The sequence below is a fragment of the Chanodichthys erythropterus genome, chromosome 2, assembly GCF_024489055.1.
Source record: "Chanodichthys erythropterus isolate Z2021 chromosome 2, ASM2448905v1, whole genome shotgun sequence".
Lineage (NCBI taxonomy): Eukaryota > Metazoa > Chordata > Actinopteri > Cypriniformes > Xenocyprididae > Chanodichthys > Chanodichthys erythropterus.
The window spans coordinates 1,023,933-1,036,814 of record NC_090222.1 but is presented as its reverse complement, the minus strand read 5'-3'; the positions used below and the strand labels follow the sequence as shown (position 1 = coordinate 1,036,814).

Genomic DNA, 12,882 nt, shown 5'->3' with positions numbered 1-12,882 from the left:
TTTTGATACATTGAGGGAAGTTATTTTGGATATTCTTGTTTTTTTTTTATTACCCGTTTTGTTTGTTATTTTGGGCCTTGGGTCTTCCTGAAGTTTATGCACCCACTGGTTTAAGTTATCCTGGAAACTTTCAAATGTTTATCACATAATTCCTTTCATCTTAATAAAACGTCAATCGTTTTTCTTGAATCCTGAATCTAGTGTTTTATTTTGTCCATCAATTTTCCATGTTTCTTTTTTTTTGGTCTGACGACTGGGGAAGGCATCCCTTTTCCTTTTCCTTTTGTTTTTATTGCGATTAAACCTAGACTGGTCGTAATAAATTGGGGGCTCGTCCATTTCATCGGATTCGTAAGTATGATTTGCCTTGCTGGTGAGTATTTTTGCTTTATTGTCTGATTGGCGGTTTTTACTTGTGAAGGGGGGAGTAATTATGGAGTTTAGTATCGAGGCTTTTAAGCAGTGTCCTACTGTAGGGGCTTTGCGTTCATGCCGTAAATCTGATTTAATTCTTGTTGCTGATTATTATGATATAGCTGTATCTAAAGTAGCTTCTAAACAGGCAATAAGAGATGTGGTGCAGGAAAATTTGGTGACGGCGGGGGTTTTGAAAATCGAGCCAGAGTTACGGGATGTCGGAGCAGAAGCTTCAGTTCAAATTCCGACGGCAGATCCAGATCCATTGGTAGGTCTAAAAACAGAAGATCTGAAATTGGCAATACGACTTAAAGAGCTTGATTTACAAGTTAAGCGGCAAGAACACGATACACAGCTTCTGCGCGTCAGGCAGTGTGAACTCGAAGCTCGCCGCGTCTCGACTGTGCCGGTGAGTGTATCACAAACCCCTATAGCGTCTGTACCCAGTATTTCTGCGAGCGTTCCATCCGTTGTTTCTCCTGCTCCGCACCCATACCCTACAAGTACGGGTGAGTTTGATATCAGTAAGCAGATTCGTTTAGTCCCTGCTTTTAGAGAAGCTGAGATTGATTCTTACTTCAGCGCGTTTGAGCGTATAGCTGTCGCTTTGCATTGGCCACGAGAGATTTGGTCACTCTTGCTGCAATGCAAACTGACTGGTAAAGCTCAAGAAGTTTGTGCAGCTCTGTCTATCGAGGAGAGTTTAGAGTATGATGTTTTGAAAGCCTCGGTTCTTCGGGCGTACGAGCTTGTCCCCGAAGCTTACCGTCAAAAGTTCCGTGGACATTTGAAAGCCGCCAACCAGACTTTTGTTGAGTTCGCCCGTGAAAAGGGAACTCTTTTTGATAAATGGCGTCAGTCCAGCAAGGTAAATAGCTTTGAGCAGCTTCGTGAGCTCGTGTTGTTGGAAGATTTTAAAAACGCGTTGCCGGACAAGATTGTGTTACATTTGAATGAACAGAAAGTAAACACGTTAGCGCAAGCAGCTGTTTCAGCTGATGAATTTGTATTGACCCATAAAAATATTTTTGTTCCGTCTGCGCGCCGTGAATCTTCTCAAACTGGAGCTGAAAAGAATTCGAAAACTGTAAAAATTGCTATACCGAATCAGGGTGAAACACGTGAGTGTTTCTATTGTCATGAGGCTGGTCACCTCATTGCTGGTTGCCCCGCTTTGAAAAAGAAAAATCAGTCTCCAAAACGTCAGGCACCGAAGGGTGTAGGGTTTGTTCGCGTTACGAGTCCGCCAGCTGATTCTGATGTGCAAGGAGTTGATCCTGGATATGACCCGTTTGTTTCTAGCGGTGTAGTTTTTTTTACTGGACAAGAGGGAGATAAGATCCCAATTCGCATTCTCAGAGATACTGGGTCGGCTCAGTCATTTGTGCTGGGCAGTATTCTACCGTTTACTATGGATTCGTATTGTGGTTCCGATGTGCTGGTTCAAGGGATTGAACTAGGAATAGTCAGAGTTCCTTTACATTATGTTAACATTCAATCTGACCTTGTCTCCGGTCTCGTTAAAATTGCTGTTCGTTCGCAACTACCTATTAAAGGGGTTGATTTGATTCTCGGTAATGACCCTCGCGGGTGGAAAAGTATTGCCGTTTCCCGAAGTAATTGAGGATCCGCTTTCTGAACCACGAGATGTTGTAGACTCAGTTTCGAACTTAACTTCCGTATTTCCTGCATGCGTGATTACGCGAGCGCAGTCACGTAAATATAGTGACGTGGTGGAACTTTCAGATAGCTTCCTGGCTTCTTCTGATAGCGCTGATGTTGGCCAGGAATTCCCCGTAGCGGTAGAGTGTAAGCATGCTGAGTCGCTGTCCATTATACCTGGTGCTGAAATTGATCTGTCTTCGACTATTGATAGGGTCACTCTAGCGAATGCGCAAAAACATGATAATTCACTGGCTCGCTGCAGAGCTGCCGTTGTGAAAAAGGAAGATGTGTTGGAGAGACCTGTAGCTTATTTTTGGGATGAGGGGTTATTGATGCGAAAAAGAACACCAGCAATTTCTGAATGTGAAGCTGATGCAGTCTATCAGATAGTGGTGTTGACATATGTAATTGTATGTGTTCTTTAATTGACTGTGATCTGTTTTAATGAAGTGGGAGGAGTAATATACACAGGTGTGCAATCATTAATAAAAAGGCCGCTGCTCTCTTGTGCGAGTGTGCAGGCTAAACGCCAGATAATGTCTGAGTTGTAAGTTAATCCTTCGTCATGTTACCGGTTACCTAGCTCTAATTGAGATGGCAGCGCCAACAGGTTATGGGCCCAGTAAAGAGTTTGGGAACCGATGGAACCGTTTATGTTTCGACGGAGATGAAAAGAATTATGAACTGTGGGAAACAAAGTTTCTGGCACATTTGCGTCTTCTGGGTTTGAAATCCACCATATTGGGTGAAGCCTCTGCCGTGGACGATGAGGGCGCGGAGGAGGAAGACGACAGTAAAAATGAAGAGGCATATGCAGTTCTGATCCAATTATTAGATGATAAGAGTATGTCGCTTGTGATGAGAGAGGCTGCGGATGATGGCAAAAAGGCGTTACAGATTTTGAGAGATCACTACGCTGGCAAGGGGAAGCCACGTGTGATAAGTTTGTATACGGAGTTGACATCTCTTCAGAAAGGTGTAAATGAAACCGTTACAGATTATATCATTCGCGCAGAGACTGCCATCACAGCATTGCGGAATGCGGGAGAGACTTTGAGCGATGATTTATTGACTGCCATGATTCTAAAGGGTTTGCCCGATACTTTCCAAACCATTCTCTATTTTTATTACGCAGAGTGATGAAAAACTAACATTTGCCGACTTTAAAGTAAAACTGAGGAGCTATGAAAGCACAGAGAAGTTTGGCATTGCTGGTTCGGGAGAGGACAGCGTAATGAAAGTTAAAGGAAGGGACCATTGGAGTACGAGACTCACCTGTTACAACTGTGGCCAGAAAGGTCACAAAGCCGCGGAGTGCACGGTGGTTGCTGGGGAGCGCGGGGAACGGAGACAATGGTGTAGTTTCTGTAAAAGCACCTCACATAAAGACGTGCACTGTCGTCGAAGAAAGCGGGATAAAGTGAAGCAAACGGTGGATGAAGAGGAGGATCACACATTTGCGTTTATGGTGGAGCAGGTGAATAAAGTTCCGATTGATGGAGTGGAAATGAAAGGCCTCATGGTGGATTCTGGAGCTACTAAACACATCGTTACGGACATTGAGAAATTCGTGGATTTCGACTTAAGTTTCAAGCCTCAGAGCCACATTTTGGAGCTGGCTGATGGAGAGCGGGCCAGTGGTATCGCGCTGAAGAAAGGTACCGCTAAATTGCGTTTGAGAAATAGCAATGGCCGCATTGTGGACATGATGTTGACGGAGGCACTTTATGTGCCATCATTTTCTCAAGACATCTTTTCCGTCAAAGCGGCAATTTCACACGGAGCGACAGTAATCTTCAAAGAGGGACAGAATCGACTCATTCACAAAAATGGTACAACTTTTGATATTCATATGTATGACAGACTGTTTTATTTGAGTACTGTTGCTAATGAGATTGATGAGTGTAACGCCTGCTATGATATTCAGACATGGCATGAAATACTGGGTCATTGTAATTATGATGATGTGTTAAAGTTGGAGAATGTTACAGATGGGATGAAAATTAGAGGTAAAATTGACAGATCCAATTTGAAATGTGAAGTGTGTGTAAAAGGCAAATTTGCTCAGAACAGAAATAGAGATCTAGATGAGAAAGCAAAAGAAGTATTTGCACTTGTTCATGCAGATCTGGCTGGTCCTATAGAACCAGCAGGGAAAGATGGGTTCAGATTTGCCTTAGCATTCACAGATGACTATTCAGGAGCTGTGTTTACCTATTTTTTGAAGAACAAAAGTGACACTGCCAAGGCTACTGAGAAATTCATTGCTGATGTTGCACCATATGGTAAAATCAAATGTATTAGATCAGATAATGGAACGGAGTTTACATCTTCTGTATTTCAGTCATTGCTCAGCAAAAATGCTATTAGACATGAAACCTCAGCTCCTTATTCACCCCATCAAAATGGGACAGCTGAAAGAGCTTGGAGGACTTTGTTTGAAATGGCAAGATGTATGCTAATTGAGAGTAAATTACCAAAAGAATTGTGGACATATGCAGTACAGACCGCTGCTATAATTAGAAACCGATGTTATAATAGACGTCTGGGACAAACTCCATACTATCTGATAACTGGAAAAAACCTGATCTATCCAAAATGAGAATGTTTGGGTTAGAGTGTTATGCATACAAGTATGACAAGAAAAAGTTGGATGAGCGATGTGAAAAGGGTATATTTGTTGGTTATGACAAAAATAGCCCTGCTTATCTTGTTTTCTATCCAGACACAGGGAGAGTGCTCAAGAGTAGACTGGTGAAGTTTGTCACAAAGAGTACAAATGAAAGGGATACTCAGACAATGGAGGATGTGGATGAATATTTGGAATACAGGAGGGAGGTTGAAACCTTAGTACCAAAACTAGATAGGTCTAAAGTGATTCCACAAGAAATGAAAGTTGAGGGTGAAGTCAGTACAAAGGGTGAAAAAGAGAGTGATCTAGGTACTAGATATCCAAAAAGAGAAAGAAGACCCCCCAGTACTTTGCAGACTATGATTATGAGGTTAAAGATGATGTAGATCAGCCATTGACTATTGACTATTGCTATCGTGTTGCATGTGATGTTCCCCAGACATTGAAGGAAGCCTTAGGCTCTTTAAATTCAGAGCAGTGGGTTGAAGCTATGGAAGATGAGATGAACTCTCTGAAAGAGAATGATACTTTCACATTAACAACCCTACCAGAAGGTAAACGGGCAGTAGGGGGAAGATGGGTTTATGCTATAAAGGAAAATCCTGATGGGAGAATATATAAAGCCAGGTATGTGGCAAAGGGTTATAGTCAAGTGGCAGGTATTGATTATAACGAGACATTTTCACCGACTGCTGATGTAACTTCAGTACGTGTGTTAATGCAGCTTGCAGCACAACATGATTTGAAGTTACATCAGATGGATGTTAAAACTGCATATCTGCATGCTCCTATAGATTGTGAAATTTATATGAAGCAACCTGAAGGATTTGAAGTTGAGTTAAAAACAGGAGAAGAATTGGTATGTAAGCTCAATAAATCACTGTATGGTCTGAAACAATCAGGACGAAATTGGAACAAGATGCTGCATGATTTCTTAATTGAAAATGATTTTGTTCAAAATTCAGCAGATTATTGTGTTTACAGTAAACAAAATGACAAAAAAAGAGTCATACTGATTATTTGGGTTGATGATCTCATCATTGCAGCGAGTAATGATCAAATACTCAGAGATGTGAAGGAAATGTTGGGAATTAAATTTAAAGTTAAAGATCTGGGAAAACTTCGACATTTCTTAGGCATTGACTTTACGCAAGAACATGGTAAAGTAAAAATGAATCAGGAAAGATACATTTTAAAAATTTTGGAGAGATTTGATATGACTCACTGCAAACCAAGGTCAACCCCATGTGAAATCAAAGTAAAATTTGACAATGATGGTGAACCTGTTGACCTAAAGAGGTATCGAGAAGTGATTGGCAGTTTAATCTATATGATGACAAGTACTCGCTCAGATTTGAGCTTCATTGTTAGTAAATTGTCACAATATCTAAGGGCACCAAAAGAACAACATTGGGTGGCTGCTAAACATGTGTTGAGGTATTTGAAAGGTACAGCAGACTTGGAATTATGTTATAAGAGAAGTGATGTAGATCTGAAACTTGTGGCTTATAGCGATGCAGACTGGGCAGCAGATTTGAATGACAGGCATAGTATTACTGGCTACTGTTTCAGTTTGTCCAAGAATGGGCCTGTTATTTCTTGGAAATCTAAGAAACAACAAACTGTTGCTTTATCCTCATGTGAAGCTGAATATATGGCTTTATCAGCTACTGCACAAGAAAGTTTGTATCTGACCAATCTAATCAATGGAATGGACAATGTACTTGAATATGCACCAGTGACTATTTTTGAGGACAATCAGGGTGCTATTGCACTTTCAAAGAATCCGGTGTGTCGACAAAGGTGTAAGCATATCGACATAAGGTATCATTTTGTTCGATCTGTACTGAATGACGGCAAAATAATTCTTCATTATTGTCCTACAGTTGATATGGTGGCAGACATTTTAACAAAATCTGTGTCTAAGGCTAGGATGGATAAATTTGTGTGTTTTTTATTTGGAGTGTGAAGAATTAATTGTAATTTGGAAATGTATGTATGTGATGCACTGTTATATTCTGTCAATTTAAGAACAAATGGGGGTGTTGACATATGTAATTGTATGTGTTCTTTAATTGACTGTGATCTGTTTTAATGAAGTGGGAGGAGTAATATACACAGGTGTGCAATCATTAATAAAAAGGCCGCTGCTCTCTTGTGCGAGTGTGCAGGCTAAACGCCAGATAATGTCTGAGTTGTAAGTTAATCCTTCGTCATGTTACCGGTTACCTAGCTCTAATTGAGATGGCAGCGCCAACAAGTGGTTCCCACTCAGTTTCGCTCTCACGTGTTGATGTTGGCTCATGACCACAGCTTTTCAGGTCATTTGGGAGTTACGAAAACATACTACCGCATTTTGCGTCACTTCTTTTGGCCCGGTTTGAGATCAGATGTGGCGAAATACTGTCGGTCATGTTATACTTGTCAAATTGTGGGCAAGCCGAATCAGTCAATTTCCCCAGCACCTCTTTGCCCCATTCCCGTAGTAGGTGAGCCGTTCGAACGGGTGATTCTGGACTGTGTTGGTCCTTTGCCAAGGACTAAGTCCGGACATAAGTTTATACTAACTATGATGTGCTCTAATACCCGTTTCCCGGAAGCTGTGCCTTTACGCTCTATAAAAACCAAGGGAATCTTGCGAGCTTTAACGAAGTTCTTCTCTACCTTTGGTTTACCAAAGGTTGTGCAGACTGATCAGGGCACAAACTTTATGTCTCGGTTATTTAAACAAGTGTTATCTCAGCTTGATATAAAACATGAAGTATCCAGCCCGTACCATCCAGAATCGCAGGGCGCGCTGGAACGGTTCCACCAAACTTTAAAATCAATGTTGCGTACTTTTTGTACTCAGTCTGAAAATGAGTGGGATGAGGGTTTACCCCTATTATTGTTTGCTGTTCGTGAGACTCAGCAAGAATCGCTCGGCTTTAGTCCCGCCGAATTAGTTTTCGGCCATACAGTGAGGGGCCCGCTAAAGTTACTGAAAGAAAAAATGTTGGGTAGTAAATCCAGTGATGCTATTAATATCTTGGATTATGTTAGTTCATTTCGTGAACGGTTGCACCGTGTGTGTGAATTAGCTCGTGTCTCCATGGCCTCTGCTCAAGGAAAAATGAAGACACGATTTGACAAAAAAGCTGTTGCACGCTCTTTTAATCAGGGCGACATGGTATTGGTTTTGCTCCCTATTCCTGGTTCAGCGTTGCAGGCGAAGTTTTCTGGCCCGTATGTGATTGATGCCAAACTTAATGAAACGGATTATGTAATTCGTACACCTGACCGTAAAAGGAAAACTCGCGTCTGTCACGTAAATATGCTGAAGCTGTATGTTCCGCGTGACAGCGAAGTGAAGAGTTCTCTTGTTCCATCTGTACCTGTGTCTGTTAAACCTGTGCCTGTCTCTGATTGTCCTGACACAGATGGTTTGACAATACGAAGTGTCTCTGTCACCGGCGCTCGTTTGCAAAACTCCGAGATTCTTAAAGATTTGAGGTCTCATTTGTTATATCTGTCTGAAGCCCCTCGAGCAGATATTTGTCATCTAATCCAGACATATTTAACTCTGTTTTCTGATGTACCCTCCCGAACGACTGCAGTATGCCATGACATTGACGTTGGAGATCACCCACCAATTAAACAGCATGCTTACAGGGTGAATCCGACTAAGCGTCAGGTAATGCAGGAGGAGGTGAAGTATCTGCTGGACAATGGCTTGGCTGTTCCGAGTTCCAGCGCTTGGAGTTCCCCTGTCTCATCGTTCCGAAAAGTGATGGCACTGCTCGTTTTTGCACTGATTATAGAAAAGTCAATGCGATTACGAAGCCGGATTCATACCCCTGCCTCGTATGGAGGATTGTGTAGACAGGGTGGGCTCAGCTACTTTCGTTTCGAAGCTGGATTTACTTAAGGGCTACTGGCAGGTGCCCTTAACTCCTCGCGCAGCCGAAGTCTCAGCTTTTGTCACGCCCGATAACTTACTGCAGTACACCGTTATGGCGTTCGGGTTGCGAAACGCTCCAGCCACGTTTCAGCGCCTGATGAATAAAGTGCTGTCGGGCATTTCTAACTGCGACGCATACCTCGATGACATTGTGGTGTACTCTTTTGACTGGGATGAACATCTAAAAACCCTTCGTATGGTGTTTGATCGGTTACAAGCATTTTCTTTGACTCTAAATCTCGCAAAATGCGAGTTTGGAAGGGCTACAGTGACGTATTTGGGCAAGCAGGTCGGTCAAGGTGAAGTTCGTCCTGTGGCCGCCAAAGTGCAGGCTATTGTACAATTTCCTGTTCCGAATACTAAACGGCAGTTGAGACGTTTCCTTGGTATGGCAGGATACTATCGAGGATTCTGTAAAAATTTCTCTGATGTGGTGTTACCTTTGACCAACTTGCTTTGTCAGAATAAAGATTATGCATGGTCTGATGAATGTCAAATTGCCTTTGAGGCTGTTAAGTCACTACTGTGCAGTACGCCGGTACTCTCTGCCCCTAATTTTTCGACGTCATTCAAGCTGGATGTGGACGCAAGCGCTACTGGCGCTGGTGCCGTTCTCCTACAGGAGGATGTGCATGGAGTTGATCACCCTGTGTGTTATTTTTCAAGGAAATTTCTGAAGCATCAGTTGAATTACAGCACAATCGAGAAGGAAGCTTTGGCGTTATTGCTGGCATTACAGTACTTTGAGGTGTATGTGGGGTCAAGTTCATTACCCCTTGTGGTATTCACAGACCATAACCCGTTGGTTTTTCTGTCCCGCATGCGTAATTCTAATCAACGTATAATGCGTTGGGCATTAATCATACAGGAGTTTAATCTAGACATTCGCTATAAGAAAGGAAAAGAAAATGTTTTGGCCGATACTTTGTCTCGTGCGGTGTAATCAACTGTGCGTTGATTTTTAGCGGTGGGGGTGTTACGGAACTGTGTAATCCTGTATATTGTTTATTTGGTTTATTGTTATATGTGTGTGTGTGTGTGTGTTTTTTTTTTTTTTTGTTTTTGTCAAGCGGGATATCACGGGATGGCTCCACCTCTCTCTGCCGGGATTGGGTTACAATTACTGAGCAAGGGTTTAAAACCATCTCTTCCGTTTCCTGCCGGCGAGTTGTTGCGGCTTCGGGCCAGTCGCACCTCTCCTGCCTCTTCTCCAGCCGCCAGACCACCTTTTTTTTTTATGTTGTGCATTAACCTTGATTATGTTTTTTTTGGTTACAGTGAAGGTGTTCTGTAGGGATGACCTGCCCTTTTCTTTTGAAACTAAGTTCGCTCTGTTTTTGCTAGGGTAGTAAGGGTAATTTGTTGTATTTTTATTTTGATACATTGAGGGAAGTTATTTTGGATATTCTTGTTTTTTTTTTATTACCCGTTTTGTTTGTTATTTTGGGCCTTGGGTCTTCCTGAAGTTTATGCACCCACTGGTTTAAGTTATCCTGGAAACTTTCAAATGTTTATCACATAATTCCTTTCATCTTAATAAAACGTCAATCGTTTTTCTTGAATCCTGAATCTAGTGTTTTATTTTGTCCATCAATTTTCCATGTTTCTTTTTTTTGGTCTGACGACTGGGGAAGGCATCCCTTTTCCTTTTCCTTTTGTTTTTATTGCGATTAAACCTAGACTGGTCGTAATATATGATGGCCTGTTCTGAGGACAGTCCTGAACTATTAGCTCAAATACATCACTGTTGACTTTTCTTGATTTACTAGGTCATCTCAGGAATGATAAAATAACAACAATACAATTGTTTTCACCTAGAAGTTCACCTAGAAAGACACGGCATGAAAACAGAAAACCCTGGGTTCAAATCCAGACCCGATATCACATCAGCATGATGTCTCATGATCGTAGTGTGATTGTTGTGGTAACACAAAAATTCAATAAGTAAAGAAAATGTGCTGAAGAGATGTGTTCAAGAGAAGTGGTGTGGCCATTTTCAGAAGGCAGGAAGGGTATCTTTGAAAACAGTGATTTTTAATAAAAACGTCATGAGCATCAATTTAAACTTCATGAGCTTCAGAATCCAGAGGTAGCACACAATTGTCAATCACTTTGTTGCCTTTGTAGAGGCTTTTCAAAGACGTTTTGTTGATTTGAGCTTGAGGGAAGGGCTAATGTTTACACTGGGGTGGCGGAAACTCCATTAAGGCTGTTTTGTCAAGTGAAATTGATATTGCAGACTGGATCCAAAGCTCATCTGCAATTAAAAGCCATTCATCAAAAAATAAAGAGGGAGCAGCACAGGAACAAATGACATTCAATTTGCTGTTAGTACTGCGGTACATTACCAGAGTGGTGAAGATGTAGTGATAGTACTCTGTCATCATCCCCATCATCTGGGCCTGGAGGAAGAGGAGGGGTGGGGTAGGGAAAAAAAACAAACAAAAAACAATGAAAAAGGTCACTATGTCATGTCAGAGTAATTTGCAATCATTGTGGCAGCCAACACAAACAATGTACAACAAATGAGATCGAATCAGAATAGCGGAACTATAAAGAACTACTCAACTCTGTTGATCCATCGATGTCTCTCTCTGCCTGTGTTTCTATACGGCACAACTGCGAGCACAGCTAGCTTCTAATAGTGCTAAGGGCCATTCAAGGGATACTTCACCCAAAAAACGGTTTCAGTTTTATGGATACATTTTAATGGTTTAATTAAATTTTAATAATAATAATAATAATAATAGTAATAAAAATGTTTATAAAACTGTAAATATTTAATAATATTTAATAATTAAAATCTTAACAATAATAGTGCCCAGTGAGTTTTTTTTTTTTTTTGTTCTTCAGACATTCTGTTTGAATTTAATAAAAATGTATAATGAATGCAAAACAACAACAACAACAACAACAACAACAACAAAACATTCTTTTGAAATGGAATTTAATTAAATGTTAACAATTCCTTTCATTTTCATTTCATTCAACAGATGTTTACTGTTTAACTTAAAACATGGATAAAAAAAATAAATGATATAGTGTGATATTCCTTAAGAATGTTTTAATTAACGGTCTTATTATTGTTATTATTAATTTGTGAAGTACATTCTACTGTACAGTAGTAATACATTTCTGTTATATTTCTTCAAGTTAAACGTTTATTTTGGCGGGTTGTAGTGAAGCTCTTTGAGTTTCTCTGTGTATCTGAGGACTGTTTTATCAAATGAAATGATGAAATGCTCGTGAGCTCTGGAGAGGAAGTTCATGTGTTCATGTCCTCATATAGTGAGACGGCAGATGCTGAAAACACCATGAGCGTCTCGCTGCTTGTGAATTTGCAGTAGACGAACACGCAGAACAAGTCGACTTGAGATTTCAAAGTCTTTTTGCAGCTTAAAGGGATAGTTTAGTTCACCGAAAAAATTAAAAGATCCCATGATTTACTCACCCCATAAGTCATAATAGGTGTATATGTCTATCTTCTTTTTAGACGAACACAATATCCTGGCTCTTTCACGCTTTATAATGGTAGTGAATGGGGGGTGAGATTTTGAAAAGTACATCCATCCAACCGGGGCGCCATTAAGGGTATGCAAGACATAATTTTGGGCCCCCTTCTTCCAGATGATTTTATTTATTTATTTATTTATTTGGATGTTTAATTAGAAATTTAAATAATTTATTAGTTAACATCCCCCCCATCCACACCCGAAACACGACTGATTTTAACCCTTTGACGCGGTGTGATTAGAATGTTCAGTGCTAAACTAGCTTTCGCTCTTTGGCTGGAGAAAAGCCATAGACGGACACACTCAATGCTTTTCATCAATGTTCCCTCTAAGCTCCTGAAGCCGTGGCTGCGCAGAAGAAATAATTGCTGCACAGAGAACAGACATGAAAATGATTGTAGTAGTTTAAATGAGAAATAATTGCAGTGCTCTGGACAACCGCTATAGAGTTATTGTCGCTATAGAGTTGGAACCGGTGAATGCGGTTTACAGGTTTCATAGAAAGAGAACAACTGAGCGCGTGTGAGCTGGCTGGCCCTGACCCAAATCCGTCGCGGTAAGAATACTGTCATGTTTGCGAACTAAAAACACCAACATGAGAGGCAACGCGAAACGAAAAGAAATGTGAAATGAAACGTCATGTTTTAATGAAAAGTGGATGATGGGCACAGAATGCTAACAAAACTCTGAGGCATTTACAATCACACACCCACCAG

The 12,882-nt window shown here is 41.0% G+C and overlaps 1 protein-coding gene across 1 annotated transcript in view; it reads right to left on the bottom strand.

Annotated features, from left to right (window-relative positions):
• Nucleotides 1-12,882, bottom strand: part of grik3 (glutamate ionotropic receptor kainate type subunit 3) — a 177,608-nt gene that overhangs the window by 76,493 nt on the left and 88,233 nt on the right. Inside the window, exon 5 of the mRNA XM_067391507.1 lies at nucleotides 11,003-11,056. Within this exon, the coding sequence (XP_067247608.1) occupies nucleotides 11,003-11,056 (54 nt within the window). The remainder of the gene's footprint in view (nucleotides 1-11,002; nucleotides 11,057-12,882) is intronic.